Source organism: Cucurbita pepo, chromosome 20, assembly GCF_057944985.1.
Source record: "Cucurbita pepo subsp. pepo isolate OVF chromosome 20, ASM5794498v1, whole genome shotgun sequence".
NCBI lineage: Eukaryota > Viridiplantae > Streptophyta > Magnoliopsida > Cucurbitales > Cucurbitaceae > Cucurbita > Cucurbita pepo.
In genome coordinates, this window is record NC_141817.1 from 10,818,519 (window position 1) to 10,837,371 (window position 18,853).

The 18,853-nt window shown below is 39.0% G+C and overlaps 4 protein-coding genes and 1 non-coding gene across 10 annotated transcripts; 2 read left to right on the top strand and 3 right to left on the bottom strand.

The window, feature by feature from the left end:
* Positions 1-262: 262 nt before the first annotated feature.
* LOC111782637 (uncharacterized) lies at positions 263-2,580 on the top strand. 3 transcript variants are annotated; one of them, XM_023663422.2, is made up of 5 exons: positions 264-466; positions 1,014-1,059; positions 1,168-1,338; positions 1,458-1,697; positions 2,125-2,580. In XM_023663422.2, the coding sequence occupies exons 3-5, from the start codon at positions 1,305-1,307 to the stop codon at positions 2,337-2,339; spliced, it is 489 nt and encodes a 162-aa protein (XP_023519190.2). In that variant the 5' UTR covers positions 264-466; positions 1,014-1,059; positions 1,168-1,304; the 3' UTR covers positions 2,340-2,580. The 3 variants fall into 3 exon arrangements, with proteins under 3 accessions (XP_086976548.1, XP_023519190.2, XP_023519188.2); XM_087120422.1 differs by lacking the exon at positions 1,014-1,059 and having other exon boundaries at positions 263-466; positions 1,206-1,338; XM_023663420.2 differs by lacking the exon at positions 1,014-1,059.
* A 932-nt stretch (positions 2,581-3,512) lies between these two features.
* LOC111786010 (U2 spliceosomal RNA) lies at positions 3,513-3,708 on the bottom strand. Its single transcript, XR_002813736.2, has one exon. It is a non-coding gene; the product is annotated as a U2 spliceosomal RNA (small nuclear RNA).
* Positions 3,709-3,828: 120 nt separating this feature from the next.
* LOC111785268 (putative anion transporter 4, chloroplastic) lies at positions 3,829-8,361 on the top strand. The gene is made up of 8 exons (XM_087120590.1): positions 3,829-4,518; positions 4,893-5,119; positions 5,268-5,631; positions 6,667-6,711; positions 6,800-6,946; positions 7,629-7,766; positions 7,846-7,879; positions 8,038-8,361. Exons 1-8 carry the CDS (start codon positions 4,066-4,068, stop codon positions 8,223-8,225), a joined length of 1,596 nt encoding a protein of 531 aa, XP_086976716.1. The 5' UTR covers positions 3,829-4,065; the 3' UTR covers positions 8,226-8,361.
* A 336-nt stretch (positions 8,362-8,697) lies between these two features.
* Positions 8,698-11,808, bottom strand: LOC111786008 (uncharacterized). Of its 4 annotated transcripts, none has more exons than XM_023666358.2 (6): positions 11,642-11,807; positions 10,891-10,982; positions 10,677-10,785; positions 10,381-10,530; positions 9,892-9,958; positions 8,698-9,814 (listed from the first exon to the last, which is right to left on the bottom strand). In XM_023666358.2, the coding sequence occupies exons 2-6, from the start codon at positions 10,980-10,982 to the stop codon at positions 9,030-9,032; spliced, it is 1,203 nt and encodes a 400-aa protein (XP_023522126.2). In that variant the 5' UTR covers positions 11,642-11,807; the 3' UTR covers positions 8,698-9,029. The 4 variants fall into 4 exon arrangements, with proteins under 4 accessions (XP_023522126.2, XP_086976719.1, XP_086976717.1 ...); XM_087120593.1 differs by having other exon boundaries at positions 10,891-10,988; XM_087120591.1 differs by having other exon boundaries at positions 10,677-10,982; positions 11,642-11,808.
* Positions 11,809-12,237: 429 nt separating this feature from the next.
* LOC111783627 (zinc finger CCCH domain-containing protein 40) lies at positions 12,238-17,102 on the bottom strand. The gene is made up of 4 exons (XM_023664544.2): positions 16,822-17,102; positions 16,250-16,519; positions 15,848-16,071; positions 12,238-13,454 (listed from the first exon to the last, which is right to left on the bottom strand). Exons 1-4 carry the CDS (start codon positions 16,924-16,926, stop codon positions 12,524-12,526), a joined length of 1,530 nt encoding a protein of 509 aa, XP_023520312.2. The 5' UTR covers positions 16,927-17,102; the 3' UTR covers positions 12,238-12,523.
* Between the last annotated feature and the right edge of the window lie 1,751 nt (positions 17,103-18,853).

Consider the following 18,853-nt stretch of genomic DNA (forward strand, 5'->3'; position numbering starts at 1 on the left):
GTATATTTACAGTTGTAATTTTCAAAAAACCCCTACATAAACTTTCAAAAATAATATTAATATCTTTAAAAATTTAGAAAAAAATTAAAAAAAAAATTAAAAAATTGGGTATTTTTGAGATAAAATATTATATTTTTATTACTTTATTGCAGGTTAATTGAAAAATGCAAATAAATTTGTATTTTTAAATTTCAATATTACATTTGAAATTAAAAGGCAATAAAAATATTTAAGAAAATACCAAAGATACCCTTCCAATTTTCTTCCCGAGCTAAGGCAATCGAGAGAGAATCGCGCACTTTTGTATCTACCACATTTATCTTCTTCGTCACTGCGATTTAATTGCAGATCAGTCCCTCCGCCGTCTCCTCCGCCTCTGCAACGACGGTAGCGGACAAGGGGGATCGAATTCTTGAAATTTGGTTGAGATCAGTTTTCGCAATTCTGCTGTTGTTGATTTTGAACTGTAAGCGCCTATCCTATGACTTTCCCGTTTTCTGTTTCTTGTTCCCATTTGCTCAAATTTGAAGAAACAAGAATTGTTTGATAATCCTTCTCATTTCTTGTATTCAAAATTTAGAAATATTTCCTTCTCTTCTCTGTTCAACTCTACCCTAGGAATGATTTAGAAACGTTATAGAGACTGCCAGAAGAAGAGGCGCGAACTGCAAACCTCCGCTCACTTATCGATAGTAAACAAATGAAGTCAATCTCAAATGAGTTTTTTTATGATTGTTTTGTTAATTTATACATTAAAAGTATGCTCTGTAAACTGAGTGTTCATTTCTGGTTTTTTGTAATTTCGAACGCCCATTGTGCTAATTTTGGGGTGATGAAAGCCTCTGGGTTCAATCCTCGGAATCGAATCAGTTTGGTGTGGCAGGTTTAGTTGATTTCAATTATGCAATTTTGTAAGCCCTTATGTGATGATTTGTTTTCCTTGTCAAGCCATGTTTTTTCTTTCCGAAGGTGATGAACATTGAATTTAATCAATCAATTACTCTATATTGCAGCTTCATTCTAGTGGAATCATTTCTTTCAGCACCATAATCAATTGCTGTAGTAATTTATGGGTTCAGTAATCATCAAATAAGGCCTAAATTTTCCATTACGCTGATTTCTTTTTCTTTTATTTTGATCATTTTGCTTGTTTCTTATTGTTGGTAGATATAATGGTGATATTGTACTGCGACCTTACTACTTAGAGGGTGAGATTGCTATGAAATGAGGTATATCTGACCCGTTCAAGTTCTCTTTGTTTTAAACGTTGGCAAAGACGAATCATTGGCGTTCAGAAAATCTCAATGATTCGAAAACGCTTCCAAGAGGCTAAAACAGGTAACCTAGGAATCGTTTACGCGTCGTTTCTTCCATTTCAGCTTTGATTTATGAACTTGCTGTTGGATAAAATGCTTGAAATCGATAAAATGTTTAGTTTTCTTGGAATGGGATCTCAGGTCTGCACCTGGTGAAATCGATGAGAACTGAGAAGTTCTTGAAGAAAGTTGGACTTGGTAGAGAGGATGGTTATTTCTGGAAGCAAATTGGAAAGGCTCTGCTGTGTACATATACTCTGATCGGCGCTGCATGGCTTTACAACGAAACATCGCCATTTGGTTGGTGGACGCTGAAGCCAAGGTCCAAGGCAGAGAAAGATCTTGCTCACCTCTACGAGCGGCGGGAGTTTCCATATCCAGGTTTGTTAAATCACCACAGTGCCACAAAAATATCAAGTTCATTATCATTTGAAATTGGGAAGTTGCATAACTTTCATTGCTAATGAAAGAATTAGGGGAAGTCCTACAAACCAAGTTGAGCTTGAGGGCTGTTTGAAGCCATGATACTTCAAAACTAGTAATTTGAGCAATCACTTCAATAGATGTGTGAGTTTGTTGCAACTCAACTCTGGTCTATCGGTATTGTTTAAAAGCTCTCGTAGTCGTAGTTTGAGTGGTGTTAGATTTAACTTTAACAATCTTCGAGTCTTGGACGACAACTCCAAGTATGGAGTTACAACAACCATGTTTAGTTGCAATGAGTTAATTAGTTAGAGGGTGATTGCTTAAATTAAAGGTTGGATGATGTGATTGTAATAACTAGATTTGAGTTCATTATGAAACCCAGGTGATGAAGAAGCTATGGAGGAGTTCATTGCGAAGGGGGGAATGATCGGAACGGCGATCGGTCCAAAGGGGATGGTTGATTTTGATAAGGATTCTTATAACTATGAGAAAGAATTAGAGAAGAACAAGCTGGAGCAAGAGGCCCAGAAGCTATGGTTCAGGATGAGAAACGAGGTTATTTCAGAGCTTCAGGAGAAGGGCTACGATGTTGAGTGAGGTAACACTCTTGAATGTCTTAATTTGTGTAGACGTTCTGAAATAGTCATATGCCTGAGTCCTTCAAGTTTCTAAAAATGTTTAGGGTTTAGCTACTTTCTAAAAATTTTTAGGGTTTAAGGTTTAGAGTTTAGCTACTACTTGCAAAAATGGAGTTAAATCATAAGTTCAGTCTCCCTTATTTAAGTGGGTGTGAAATAAGTACGGTAATAATTCTCTAAACTAATTTTGTCTTTGAATAGCTCCTTGGCTTATTCAATATTGCGTTTAATCTCATTGGCTTATTAGATATTTATTTATTCATTTTTTTTTATTCGATATTTATTTATTCATTTTTTTTATTCGATATTTATTTATTCATTTTTTTATTCGATATTTATTTATTCATTTTTTTTATTTTATTTTGTGTTTAGTAACTTATTCAATATTTTTATTTTGTGTCTATAACTCTGGTTTATTTATTCGAATATTGTTTCAAATTTGTGATCCTATTAATTTGATAGCTACTTGGTTTATTTATTCTGTTTAAAATTTGTGATCCTCTTAATTTGATTTTATGCCATTATTGATTTTCATAAAATTTATGATCCTATTAATTTAATTTTGTACTTAATAAATTATTGATTTTTAATTAATTTTATGCTTAATAAATTATTGGTTTTTCAAAAAATATTGAATACAAGGATCTACTAAAAAAAAAATAATAATAAAATGTTGGAGGACCTATTTGACATCGGTAGTTCTATGTCATTGGGTATTTAACAAAATAAAACAAGGATCTACTAAAAAAAAATAATAATAAAATGTTGGAGGACCTATTTGACATCGGTAGTTCGATGTCATTGGGTATTTAACAAAATAAATAATTAACGAAATAATGAAAGAGGATTTTTCTTCTAGATCATATTTTAAATAGGCTTCCAACATTTGTAGCCCATTTATAAAAGTGCCGAAGTATTTTTAAAGCATTATATTATTTAAAATTATTTTTGAAAGTCGAAATATCAGGGTATATTGATTTCAAACCTCAATTATTACCTTTAGTACCATATTTTATTAAGAAATTACCCGTAACCATGAATGGAATTCTTCCTCCTAATATCCAAGATAAATACACCAGGTAAACTCAAAACACTCTGGAAGAGAGTTGTGTAATGTTTATTACTGGGTTTGGAGGGGTGCGCCAGGCCCATGCTATAGTGCAACGCAAGGGCGACGCTCGAGGGCCCCAGTAGCAAGCTACCGTGGTGGGCCCTCCCCCATAAAAAATTAATTTAATATCATGTGGGCCGATGGCCCACGTATCAGATATTAAACTGATAAGAACAGATACTACACTTGATCTTAGCCAAAAGGCCGAGAAAGGTATGATTAATAAATTAAACTCGAGCGCCTTTTATAATGGCATTTGGTGCAGTCCTCCTGCAATATTTCCGATGTGGGACAAATTAAATTAAGTAGGTGCTATTTACATTTCCCGAACGACATTACAACCAAGGGGAACCGTCAAGGTCAATATGATGGACTGGACCATGGAAACACGTAATCTCAGTCTTACCCCTCTAATATTCATTTATTTACACATTTTACCATATAAGTCTGAAACATTTTAGGGGTATTTTCGGTAATCAACGCAAATACTGGGCGGAGTCCGCTCTCAAACTCGCAGTATCCAGGCCTGTCTCAGTCGTCGCGCGGTGGTCAGTGGTTCCGTCTCTCGATCACTATGAACTCTGCAATCGCTCTCGGCGGTCCGGTACGCTGTCGGGGCTTCTCCGGTGACCGGAGCCCTAAGCCAATCAAACATGAACCGGCGAAATTCAAATTGCCTTCAAGGTCTTTCCAATTGACCAAGGGAAATTGTACCGGAAGCCTCTCGTCGGGGGGATATCCCCCCGGTTCTGGACTTCGGAATGGTTCGTCGCTGGTTTCTGGATTCGTTCTTCCGTCTCGAATTGGAGTTTCCTCGAACGATGCTCAGTTCGGTTCGTTTGCTGAGGATAAGGATGTCGAGGCGCCGAGTTTCTTCGAGTTTATCACGTCTGAGAGGGTTAAGGTAGTGGCCATGCTTGCTTTGGCTCTTGCGCTTTGTAACGCCGATCGGGTTGTGATGTCGGTAGCTATTGTTCCGTTGTCTTTATCCCATGGCTGGAGTCGATCGTTCGCCGGCATAGTTCAGGTAGCTGTATTCCTCATTAATTACTTTTGCGGCAGAACAATAGCTGGTTTCTTCCTCTGTTTTGTTTCCGCAACACAGTCCTCTAGGAGTGAAGTATTATCTTTTCTGCGAGTTTTAGGTTCTACAGGCAGGTGTAAGATATAGAATTGATGGAAGTAGTGACTATTTATGATTCTTCGTATGATATTTCATGACAATTTCCCAGGCGTCGCAAATTAACCATTAGCTGATCGGTTTTCTATCACTTATTTATTGCAAGTTTGAGATTTTATTTTCTCTAGATTAGACTTCAGTTAGCACTATTAGGAATCTAACAGTATATGATTTGAACAATGTTATCGCCTGCAACTTTTAACGAATTGGACTTCATGCAGTCATCGTTCCTTTGGGGTTATTTTGTTTCACCAATAGCCGGCGGAGCGCTGGTGGACTACTACGGTGGCAAGACGGTCATGGCCTGGGGGGTGGCTTTGTGGTCACTGGCCACATTTCTAACTCCTTGGGCCGCTGAAACTTCATTATGGGCACTTCTTGCCATGCGTGCTTTGCTTGGCGTTGCTGAAGGTGTGGCCCTTCCTTGTATGAACAACATGGTTGCTAGGTAATATTGATTTTGAACTTTCTGCTTAATTTAAAATAACAATGGTGTTAAGGCCAGTGATGGATCATTTGATTATCAGCTTCCTGATTTGTACTTTTAGATGACCACAAACCAAATTATGTTATAAACCCTTCTCTTTCCCGTGTAGATGGTTTCCTCCAACAGAACGAGCCAGGGCCGTTGGTATAGCAATGGCTGGATTTCAGTTAGGAAGTGCCATAGGGCTCATGCTCTCTCCAATCCTAATGTCTCAAGCTGGTATATTTGGACCATTTGTTATTTTTGGGTTGTCAGGGTTCTTATGGGTTTTGGTATGGTTATCTGCAATATCCAGTACTCCTGATCGGAATCTTCAGATATCCAAATACGAATTAGAATATGTACTGAACAAGAGGCAACAACCTCTAGTGGTCGAGAACGTACCCAGGACCACTGTGATTCCTCCTTTCAAGCGGCTACTTTCTAAAATGCCAACATGGTCTCTCATCGTTGCAAATGCTATGCATAGTTGGGTACTGCTCAAACTCATTTCCTTCCATTTAATTCGTAGGATCCTCTCTGGTGGGCTTTTGTAATGAAGATGTTGACTGATCTGTTAGCCAAAATTTTCTGTGGCTTTTACATGACAAAGAGATGGACAAATCCATCTTAGTTCAGTTCAATAGATGCCTCTTTTTTACAGCCTTATGGATAAATCCATCTTGTTGGGAATCACAACTCTCCACAATGGTATGATATTGTCCACTTTGAGCATGAACTCTCATGACTTTGCTTTGAGCTTCCCCAAAGGGCCTCATACCAGTGGAGATGTATTTCTTACTTATAAATCTATGATCATTCTCTTAATTAGCCAATGTGGGACTCTCTCCCAACAATCCTCCCCTCGAACAAAGTACACCACAAAGCCTTCCCTGAGGCCTATGGAGGCCTCGAACAGTCTCCCCTTAATTGAGGCTCGCCTCCTTTTTCTGGAACCCTCGAACGAAGTACACCCTTTGTTCGACACTTGAGTCACTTTTGACTACACTTATGAGAGTCCCAACTTCTTTGTTCGACAATTGAGGATTTTATTGACATGATTTAGTTAAGGGCATGACTCTGATACCATGTTAGGAATTACGGATCTCCACAATGGTATGATATTATCCACTTTGAGGGTAAGCTCTCATGTTTTGCTTTTGATTTCCCCAAAGGGCCTCATACCAGTGGAGATGTATTCCTTATAAACTCGTGATCTTTCCCTTAATTAGCCAATGTGGGACTCTCTCCCAACAATCCTCAACACATCTTAGGTTAATGGATGCCTCTTTTTTACAACCTTACTTGGAACAAGGACTTGTTCTATCTTACGAGTTCTAAAGATGTCTTTTTCTTTTTTTTTCTCTCTCTCTCTCTCTATCATATAACAGACACTCATGCCGCCTCCATACACTTTATGATCTTCATATAATTTCAGTTTTCACTGTATTTTGCGAATGGAGTATTTAGGAAGTGGGAGAAGAAACTTATGTACTACATTTACTTTAATGGCATTTCTTTTCCTACAGGGATTCTTCGTGATTCTTTCATGGATGCCTATCTACTTCAACTCAGTGAGGAACTCGTAGCCAACTTGTTTATAAGTTCTACATTATAAATTCTCTGTGAAATTTATGACCGGACGGTGTTTTTCCACTACAGGTGTATCATGTTGACCTCAGACAAGCAGCATGGTTTAGTGCTGTACCGTGGAGCGTGATGGCACTGATGGGATATTTTGGTGGATTGTGGTCAGATGGGTTAATACGAAGTGGTACATCTATCACTTTGACTCGAAAAATTATGCAGGTGAACATTTTTTACTTTTCTTTACAACCAGCTTTCATTGAATTCTAGGAAATCCGTTTGTTTTCAGAAAAAAAGAAAAAAAAAAATCAGTAGAAATGAAATATTTAACCGAGGATTGGGATCATGTACAAGCAGCACTTTGCTCTGGCTTCCTAAGAAACAATAAGTCTTACATTGTTTATGTACTTTTGAATTGCTAGTCATTTAGGATATACTTAGCTCTTAGTAGTGTCATAGGTGCATTGTAATAGCTACTCATTCTTTTGCAATATCATGTCATCTTGTCGCTGATTACTGCTACTCTTTGTGATCTTTTTCTCCATAAATTGGATTTTCTTTATGCAAGACAGGACTCTTAGATTTGTCACATATATAAACTAGGATTTAATCGATTTCGTTCCCCTTGAAATCGACAAATCTCTAGGATTAGCAAAAGAGTTGAAGCAAACAGATATTGGTCATGTTTTGGGATATTGGATGATGGGATTTATTTTAATTGACTATTGAAAGAAGTTACTTGTTGTATACAGTTGCGATTCACCGAGAAAAATACCTAGAAACTGAAAACTACTACGTTCTTTCTCTTCTATTTGCCCTCCACATCTGTATTTGTCCTCAATTACCTCTTGTAATTTCAGCTATTCATGCCCTTTTTTCTCTTCTTTTTTTGTTCGTACGCCAGTCGATAGGCTTTATCGGCCCTGGGGTTGCCCTGATCGGCCTCACTTCAGCCAGAAGTGCATCAATTGCATCCGCGTGGCTAACTTTGGCAGTTGGACTGAAATCTTTCAGCCACTCAGGTTTCCTTGTGAACCTTCAGGTGGAATATCAAATCTGTGAGATATCTAGTTAACCTTCAATTCTTGCACTTCTGAACTTTTCCTCCATATCTTTGACAGGAAATTGCTCCGCAATACTCTGGTGTGCTTCACGGTATGTTATTTTTTGTAACCTAACTTCTACAACCCACGACTGCATAGTGAAAAAGAAGTCAAAACATAATCGCATCATACCAGCTTGAATCAAAATTTTAACTCAGCCCATTTCATTCTCCTTTCTAGATAAATTGACACCAAATTCTTGTATTACAGGCATTTCCAACACTGCTGGGACACTTGCTGCTATTGTGGGAACAGTTGGGGTTGGTTTCTTCGTGGAGCTTGTGGGCTCTTTCCAAGGATTTCTATTGCTAACCTCTGCTCTCTATTTCATGGCTGCGCTTTTCTACATCATGTTTTCTACGGGCAAGAGGGTAAATTTCGAAGAAGAAACTGATTAGTAGTGGCTGCAGTTTCAGTGTGGGTGAAAAATCAGACCAATCTTACAATGTATAGCTCCATCTTTTCTTAACGAACAATCTTACAATTTTTGTAGTCATCAACCAGCCAAAATCAAGTGGAGATCAAATTATACCATACCATACAAGTGCTTTATTTAGAGGAGTTTTTCTGGAAGATTATATGTTACAGCTTAGTAAAATAGCATAGAATTTTCAAACTGGCTTTGATCTTAGAAACTGACCCCACCACAGATTTCGACCGGATCAAAATTATCCAATCATTTGAAGAGAATGGATAAACCAAGAGCTCAACCGAATTCGAAATTTTTAATGTAAATTTTTTGAAAATTCGAACATCATAACTACGGAGACCATCAATTCACCCAACTAAATTAACTCTGCTCATCTTACTAATGAGAGATGATCAGTCTCCTGTAATATCAGAAGCTACCAATGCCAACAGAATAGGAAATACATGCTAAATAAATCAAAATATTAGCAGAAAATGGTAGCAAACTATCAATAGCAAATACAGTAGGCTCAAGTCCCAAATCACAATATAAATATATGATATTCCACCCGCAGACCGGGTGCCTTCAAAAGTACATAAAATAGACCCAACGACCGACCCACGAGCTTGAGCTGGAAATCGACATTAAACTTTAGACCCATCATTTTCACCTTCACAAGTCCACGGGCAGGCACTTCATAGTTATAAATCATGGCCATGAAGCTGTTGAAGACACTTCCCATTAACAATTCCAACATATCTTGGCTATATGAGGATGTCGGTAGATCAGTCAATCAAGCAGGACTAACAGACCTTGAAACCACACTTTGACTTCTCGATTGACTCCCACCAGAATGCCCTCTCTTACGTGGACTCTCATAATGTCGTCTCGGGGTATGGCTGCAAGAGGGACTCCTTGAGCCCCTTGATTCAGGAGAAACACTGCGTGAATAGCTCCCTGATCTACTGCTTCGTTCAGAGGAAATACTACGTGAGTAACTACTCCTCGATTCCTGGGAGGGGCTGCGAGAGTAACTCCTTAAGGTTCTCCTCCTCGGTGAAAGGCTCCTAGAAACTGACCGATACTTGTGCCTTCTGTAGTAGGGTTCAGGGGATCGATGCATGCGCCTTCTGTAGTAGGGTTCAGGGGACCGATGCCTGTGCCTTCTATAGTAGGGTTCAGGGGAATAACAATCATAAGGTGAGTAAGACCTGTCACATCTCCTGGTAGGTGTCCTATGCGGTGAGCAGGATCGAGAATATGACCGGGACCAATGCCTGTGCCTTCTATAGTAAGGTTCAGGCGAATAACAGTCATAAGGTGAGTAAGACCTGTCGCGTCTCCTGGTAGGTAACCTATACGGTGTGCGGGATCGAGAATATGATCTATGATGCCTATAGTCCGGAGAATCATATCTTCGACGGCTATAAGGGGAGAACGATCTTTGGCGTCGGTCAACAGAATAGGATCTACTCCTGCTACGATCAGATGAATAATGAGATGAGCAACTCGAGCTTCTATATGGAGAGTAGCTAGGAGAACGCCGAGAAGAGTAGCTGTGCGACGACCTGTGTCTCTCTGTTAGAATGAAACGGATTAGACAGAAATATCAACACACTTCACAGCAATAAGCCAGCATTAGATTAAAATCTCACCACTAACTGTTCTAACAAGTCCAAGATATTTCCCAGGAGTTGGGGTTCTACCTCTCCGTCTTCGAGCCTATCAAATTATTAAAGATAAAAAATGAGATAACTCAAACATCCATCTAAGAGAAGTACCAGCAGGGGCTGAAGTCATAGTGTAGAGAGACAAACAGGAAAAAGAAAAAGAAAAAAAAAAAAAGAGAGGCTAAAATACTGAGATAACACATGATTCAATTGGCAGAAATAAAGAGATGCAGGGCATACAACCCCAATGTTCTGAGACTTCATGTGTTTGTTTCGATTGTTTAGTTGTAGTTTTGAGTTTGATGAAGAGCTGCTACACACAGCTCACCTGCTGTCAAAAAAACTTCAAGTGCATAGAAGCAAAATTCAAATCTCGTCCAGAGATTTTGTAAATATTCAAAGTTAAAGAACAAGACAACAGTAATAATGAGAAGCACCCTAAGTCTAAGAAATAATACTTGGTTCAATGTTTACCTTTTCTACAGTAATTATACGACCTTCAAGTACAGATCGATTCAGATATTTGATGCATCGTTCAGCCTCGTCGTTACTAGACATGGTAATGAATCCAAATCCACGAGATTCTCTAGTCCACGGATCAGCCACAAGATGAACATCTAGCACCTGGAGAGTTAAAAGAAAATCACAAGAACTGATAAAATAGTCCATACTTTCAATCATCAACACAAAAGGACAAAAGATATACTCGGCCACTAAGTATATAAGCCAAGAAAGAAAAAAAAAAAAAAAAAAAGAAGCCAAGAACGTACTGTTCCCTCGGCAGAAAAATGCTTCTCTAGCTCTCTTTTAGTTACTCGAGGTGACAAACCGGTGACGTATAAATTGTTCCCAGGATTTTCAACGTCACTTGAAGGACTCCTGAAAAACGAATCAAGTAGCCAAAAAATAAAAAATAAATGCACCACACTTAACGATTTAGAGAATGGAAAACCAAGCAAGCAGATGGTTATGAGCAAGAAATACCTTGAACGGCTCCTTGACCTTGACAGGGACCTTGAGACCGATCGTTTATATGAAGGGGAGCGGGAATATCTAGACCTTCGGGAGTACGACATCTGCAACCAGATCAAACATGAAAAAACTAAATTTGATAGGGATTTACTGAACAAGCACAAGAGTCAACAAAGACAGAAACGATGATAGTATTGTTGAGCATGAATGTCATCTCGAATAGAACAGCGTATAGACAGGAACCGCCAATTGAAAATTCATCGAAACGCAATCAAAGAAAGAAAAATATAACATCCATGACTTCCAATGGAAAGAGAGATAATTACTAACACCTTCTCCGGTCCGATTCTGTTTAAACTAGAAAAAATCCACGAAAATTATAGCAAACACTTCATTTGCTTCCCATGACTATAATAATCATAGGATTAAAATGAATTAATAATCCAAACCTAATTCTTCCTATAAATGTTATAGTGAGAAGAATCAAACGCACATGTGGATCAGAACCCTAAGCATATCATCCTCAGACAAAGAGAAGAACTGCAGACTTAAAACATTATGTACTCCGAAATGATTCTAATTCCACCTAAAATATCCATGCAAATCGCATAAAACAACGAGAATTACAACCCGAACCTAACTCTTCCCGTAAACATCATCATAGGCACCTCAAATGAAAATTTAGAACAGAGCCCCAACATTTCATCTCAGACAACGAAAAGACATGAAAATTCATCAAATGAAAGAAAAAGAAAGAACCTACCGTACAAATCAACGAATGCAAAACCTAAATCGAAGCACAAGGTAACCGAGCGTTCTTCTCAGTTCTCACTCAATCACAGCGGCCTACAGAACGGCGATTCGCGGCAAAATAATAAAACGTCTGGCTCTCAAGCTCAATAGTAAAAGCATCAGAGAGTTTTGCGTACGAAAAAGGCAAAAGCGATATATATACCCGCCAAGCCAAAAGAAGTTTCTGGAGCATCGGACATCAAATCAAAATTTAAAACGCAATTAAAAAAGGTTCGCTTCCGTATACAAATGCCTCTTCAAATCGGGAAATACTAGTCTAGAGTCTAGCACACGCAATGTTATCGTGGGCATCAAGCGCGTGGTAGAATGTCACCTGTCGATCTTCAGACGGAAGAAATAATCCAACGGTCTATAAAAATGGAAAAAGGATAGCCTTGGAAGAGTAAATTTGAACCAGAAAAAATAGTGCAAAAATTTGCTATTTTCTAATTTCTGATTTTCCAGACAATATTTAATGTATTAACTTTTCATTAATTATAATTGTAAAAAAATTTCCTAATTTGTAAAAATAATAACGTTGGATAATCAATAAATTAAAAATAGTAATAAACGAATTTAACTTCCATTTCATTTTTAGATCAAACTAACACAAGAACGAAACTTCGCCTCAAAAAAGATTGGGAAATGGAAGCAACAAATCCAAACTGCTCACCCTGTGTCGAGTAAAATGAGTGTCATATTAGATAATAAAGTCATGACAACAAAGGCAAAGACAACAACAGGGGCTGGCTAACGCCTTCGCGACTCAGAGAGGTCCTGCACCTCCTCGTCCAAGTGACTATATTCAGTTTCTGAATCGACAACAGCCAGCCTCGGCACCTCGAGAGTTGATCTACGATGATGCAGGTTCGGAAGATGTTGCAGATGGGGCAGACGCTGATGGTGTTGATCCCTGTGGTGCTGAACCTGAGGATGCTCCTCCATGGGATGGAGGGGCTGAGCCTGGTGGTATAGAATGCTGCTGATATTGCTGGGTACCTGAAGGAGGATACGGTTGGGGGTGGGGCGGGGGCTGGGGCGGCATGCTCGAATGATAAGGAGGGTATGGGGGATAATGTTGCACGTACCCATACGGCGGAAAAAATTGTTGTTGATATTGTGTAGGAGGTGGTGGGTGCATTGTGTGATAGGGAAATTGATGTCCTTGTTGATGTTGTTTCTCGGAACCAGGTCGAGTTTCGGTTGAACCTGCAGGTCCGTTAGGAGGCCCCCCCGCTTCGTGGGTTGAAACCAGAGCCCCCATCCTTTGAGGGTCCATTGAAGGGTAGAATGCCCTCTCCTGCTGCGGTGGTGGTGGTGGGATATTGTAGTAGTGCATAGCTTGAGGTTGATCATGACTGCCTGAAGGGTGTAAGTGGTTATGCTGCTGCGAGATAACTGCTCGAGGCAACATTCCACTGTGAGCCACCGCAGCTTGCTTCGCTTCATCGGAACCTTCCGACTCGGGTTTTGGTGCTTGAGGTCTACCCCACATCAATTTCAACCTAAGGCCCTTGATTACCAGCTTGTTGGAAAGCTCTTCTGCAGCCTTCTCTGCACCTTCTCTGGTGGTGTAAGTTACAAAAGCGCATGCTCTCTGTAGCACCATTCTGATGGATTCAATTTCACCATGAGCGTAAAAGTTATCTCGAAGATCTTGCTCGGTGACTCGAGCATCAAGTCCGCCCACATACAAGGTTCTAATACTCTCATCCTCTGGAGGCTCCAGAGAGGGCATCTCTCCAGCCTTGTTAAGAAGCTTCAGTGCAACTGGATCATTAACCCTGAGTTGGTTAGAAAAGAAGGTTTGTTAGCAATATATCTGCGTACATTCTAAATGACAAAATATGTAGCAGTTTTTAAACATTTTTGCAAATAGAAGACCGAAATGTGAATGAAATATATCTCCGCCATCTATTTCAGTCATTATGATCGGAATGTAACCATCAAATTAAATTTGATACCGCTCACAACAACCCACGTATACTCGCTAATGAGTACTCTTCCTTTGGTAAGTGAGGGTAACTACCTGTATCAACGCTTAACTCCCTCCAAATTCCAAAATGGCTTACGTGTACCCTTTGATAAATGAAACATTTCGAGCACAGTTCCAGTGTAGATGCTCGAGTTATACCTCCTCCTCTTTGTTGGACCAATTGGTGCATTTACTTGGGAAGATGTACAAGAGCCCTTTTTTTATGGAGATGTCAGTTCACTCGTTCAATTTGAAACTGTATTTTGGAGACCTTTGAGGTTAGTTTGGCCCATAGCAGGGATTCTCATCATAAGGAAGAGTAGTATTCTCAAGAGTGCTTGATCCTTTGTTAGAGGCTGTTAAGAGCGACCGAACTCCACACTAATATGATATTGTCCACTTTGAACATAAGCACTCATGGGTTTCTTTTGGTTTCCCCAAAGGCATCATATCAATGGAGATAGTATTCCTCACTTAAATACTCGTGATATTCCCCCTAATTAGCCAATGTGGGTCACTTATTATACCTATGATCTTCCCCTTAGTTAGCCAATGTGAGGACTCCAACAATCCTCAACCGAGACACAATGCCCCTCTTTGGGTATAATCTGTAGAGACGTTTGTATAATCATTTGTTATGTTAGAGTACATTTGTTAGGTTCTAGTTTAGCTCTCTTTCTCTCTTTTTGAGATGCTATTTTTTGTAGGGTCCAATTTATGTTTGCCCTTTTTGTATTCTTTCATTCGATTTCTTGAAAATTGCCAATGTGCATAGCAGTTGGCAACTATAATCCTATACTCAATAAGAGACTTCTACAACTCTGAATCAGAGACATCAAACTCTTGTACACAGAAGCACTAACTCCTACATTGAACTACGCTTTTGCATGCCATCAATTTAAAACAAGGAATCACCATAATGAGTACGTAAATATCATAACTCCTACATTTCTAAGCAAGGAAGTATATATTATTATTTGATAAACAGGTATAGGACAATTATCAATTTTTAGGATATCTAAAAAATAGGCCATAATCGAAAATAAAATAAAGTTGCATATCTTATGATTTCAGTCTATACAATTGTTTATGATCTAAAAACAATCATGAAAACAATTGCAAATAAAAGGTTATTCATAGAGAAAAACAATGGTAGCTTGATTGAGGAAAAGGTGGTACCATCCAGTATCAATCGAAAGAGAACTGCAGATTGTGTTCTAATAAAAAAGAAATAGAGGAGGAAAGATATCAAATGTGAGAAATAGATAAAAGAGAGAGCAGAGAAATCGACTATGTCAAGCAGTTGAGTGAAGGCAACAGAAGTTTCACCTTCAATAAGGTAAGAACCTTAGTTCAGAAGGGGAAATTTTTTTTATAGGAGGATAAACCTCCACAAATAGAACAAAAGATATAATGGGGATGAGAAATCAACCCAACGAAGCCAAGTGGATTACAAGGTTGAGATTGTCAAAGGGTGACAGAATTTGTACTTCAGTGAAATCCCACATCGGTTGGAGAGAGGAACGAAACATTTTTCTTATAAGAATGTGGAAACCTCTCCCTAGCAGAGGCATTTTAAAACCGTGAGAGGCTGACGGCGATACGTAACGGGCCAACGGACACTATCTACTAGTGGTAGGCTTGGGTTGTTACAAATGGTATCAAAGCCAGACATCAGGTGGCATGTTAGCATGGACGCTGGGTCCCCAAGGGGGATGGATTGTTAGATCCCACGTCAGTTAGAGAGGGGAACGAAACATTCCTTATAAAGGGGTGGAAATCTCTCCTTACAAAACGCGTTTCAAAACCATAAGGCTGACGGCAATACGTAACAGGACAAAGTGGATAATATCTACTAGCTGTGGGCTTGGGCTATTACAACTTCAATGTCTCATCTTTGGAAATACTACTCATATCCCACTAAGTACTAAATTCTAATTTAAAAGGCCACCAATCAATTGTTTGCATATGAATAACTGAGCAATAATCCCTGTTTTCCAACAAATAATTACTTTGGAAGACTATACACATCATATGATATAAACTCAAAAAAAGCTTAAAATATGCAACCAAATGCAAGATGATGACTGTAAAAAAATCATAGAGAATAAATAGATAGATCAAAATAAATAGCAAATCATTCAAAATAAATAGATTGGACACATAACAGCAAATCATTCAAAATAAATAGATCAACCATACCCGTAATAACGATCCTTTATATTTTGCTGGGACAACTCTCCAGTTTCAGGCATCTCATGTCTGTAAGGGCATTCAGAACCTCTGGTGCATTCACCCCTAATATAAAAACTACAAACATGTGCACGGTTCCTCTTGTAATACGGCGTAGTTCGTTGAAGCTTCAGAATAGTATCGTTTGGCCGTGCCTTTCCATATGAAGACTCATAATCAATACCAGCTCTAGCCTGCATGGTCAACATTGAACAAAATTAGCATAAAGCAAGCAACAACGAAGTTGCAAAGACCTTCTAAAGCTTTCAAATAGAAAAATTACAATTGAAGTTCACCGGATTTATTTCACCAACAACTACAAGGCGAAATTATCCTATAATCCAAGGAAATACTCCAGCAGAAAGTGCATACCTTCCGATCATGCTCCTCAGCAAAATATTCCCTATTCACATCGCTCTTCGGAATAGAATCATTGGAGTTGATAGATAGGGCGATATCTCGAACCTGAACCGGTAAGCCATATTCAAGGTCCAAAAGGCAAACTTGACATACATTTTTTAACTTACTACATGTCTGGCAAATCTCTGTTTTCTTATATCTAGCATCACGTCCAGGCCTCCACCTGAAAACTGTAAATGGGCGCGTGCATATTTTGCATTCTTTATCATAATCAGCTTTCGTCTGCATTCAGAAATCACATTCATTAAATCAAAGTCATGTCTCGAGTGAATACTAACCCACAAATCCATTGTTCTTCCCACATATAAAAATCATAACAGTTAACAGAAACCATCTGGGTCCTTATTCAACCACGTACATTAATTTAGAGTATCTTCAGGAACATGACAATTCGAAAAGGAATTATTCGAACATTCGAGTGATTAATTGTGGTGTTTTGAACGTAATTCAAAAACGGGATCGAATAACTCGCGTGGTAGAGGTACTATCGCTAAATAAGATAGGAGAAGGAAGAACGAACATACCATGCGAACGTAGGGGTTATCGCCGAGGCAAGACTCGCAGATGATGGGAAAATCAGAGCGCTCCCAGCCATCAGCTTCCAGATCCCTCAGTAACCGATGCGCCATGAAAAATTCTAGTCGAGCCCAACCAACTCTCTCCTCGCAACCTTGGGAGGAACTTTCAAGAAATCAATCAAGTCTTCGGAAATCTCCAATCAGTAACTCAGCCTTCAAACTCAACGACCGCCATAGCCAAGGGAAGAATGGCTGATTATAAAAAAAAAAAAAAAAAAAAAAAAAAAAAAAAAAAAAAAAAAAAAAAAAATCGAAATTGAATTGAGAGAGTTCGTGAATAGGAATGCACGTGTTCCCGTTAGGTCTAAATATGGGTCGGTGCAAACCCGCTTTGACTATTCCCTTTTCCTTTTCCTTTTCCTTTTTTAATTTATTTTCAAAACATAATTTTTATAATATATATATATTTATTTATTTATTTATTTATTTTTCTTTAATCGGTATTTGACAACATTTTTATTTTATTTAAATATTTAAAAATAATTGGTATCAATAATACTTCATAAAAAATAAGTATATTATAATAGATGATATATGTACATAATAACACAATCTACTGATTTACTTGTTTGTTAGCACAAAGGAAAATCTATGATTTCTGGTGTGTTACCAAACCTATGATTTCCTGGTTTTGTTACCAAACCTATGATTTTCTGGTTTGTTACAAATCTATATGATTTCATGATTTGTTACCATATAATTCTCATTATACACATCTATAAATACATGAGGTTGTGACCATATAGGTCACAGTGCCATTCAACTAACATGGTATCAAAGCCAAGGTTTATTTATTAATCTATCATATCTTCTTCATCCTCCCTCATCCACCATTTCCATTGGTCTTCTCTCCTCCATGTCTGAGGAGATTCTTCATGATGTGGTTGCCGCTACTACGTCCAAGGAGGCGTGGGATACCTTGCAGCGGATGTTTTCGTCGTCAACTCGTGCTCGCACTATTCAGATTTGTGTTGAGCTCGCCATGTCCAAGAAACGCGATCTGTCTGCTGCAAGTTATTTTTGCAAGATCAAAGGGCTGGCCATTGAGCTGGCCGCCGCCGGCTCTGCCTTGGCCCTGACTATCTTCTTACTGGTCTTGGCCATGACCATGATCCCTTCGTCACTTCGATGACTACCAAGAGTGAAACCCTCGCGCTTGATAATGTGTTTGCACATCTAATGGCGTTTGAAGCTCGCCAACTACAACACCAGGCTGAACTTCAGTTAAATTCTGGATCTTCTGCCAATTATGCTGGTCGTGGTGGTCAGCAGAAGAACCGTGGGCATAGGGATCGTGGTCGTGGCCGTTCTCAAGGTGGTGCGCCCTCTCGTCCTGCTGGTGATCGTCGTGACCCTTCTGCTCATCCTTCCTATCAGATCTGCGGCAAAGTGGGGCATACTGATGTTCGCTGCTGGCATAGGATGGATGAGTCCTATCAAGATGAACCTCCTTCTGCTCCTTTTGCTCCTTCTGCGGCACTGGCAGCTACTTCATCTTACAAGATCGATCCAAATTGGTACAGCGACATAAGCGCCATTGATCATATCACCAGTGACCTGAATCGTCTCACTGTGCGTGAACGCTATCATGGAGGTGAACAAGTTCAAGTCGGCAATTGAGCAGGTTTGCGTATTTTGCATACTTATCATTCTTTAATTAATACTGCTCGTCCTCTTGTATTGCGTAATATTTTGCATGTACCTGAAATTTCCAAACATCTTCTTTCGATTCATAAATTCTCGTGATAATGACGTATTTTTTTAATACCATCCTTGGCATTTTTCTATTAAGGATCGACGGTCGAGGAAAAGTCTTCTAGACGGGAGGTGTGAGTCTGGTCTCCATCCTATTAAGCAATCTGATGTCGATGATCTCAAGCACGTCTTAGTGAGCAGATCTACTACTCACGCCCAATGGCATGCACGTCTTGGACATCCTTCATCAAGTAGTAAAGTCAATTTTACGTCTCTAACATTT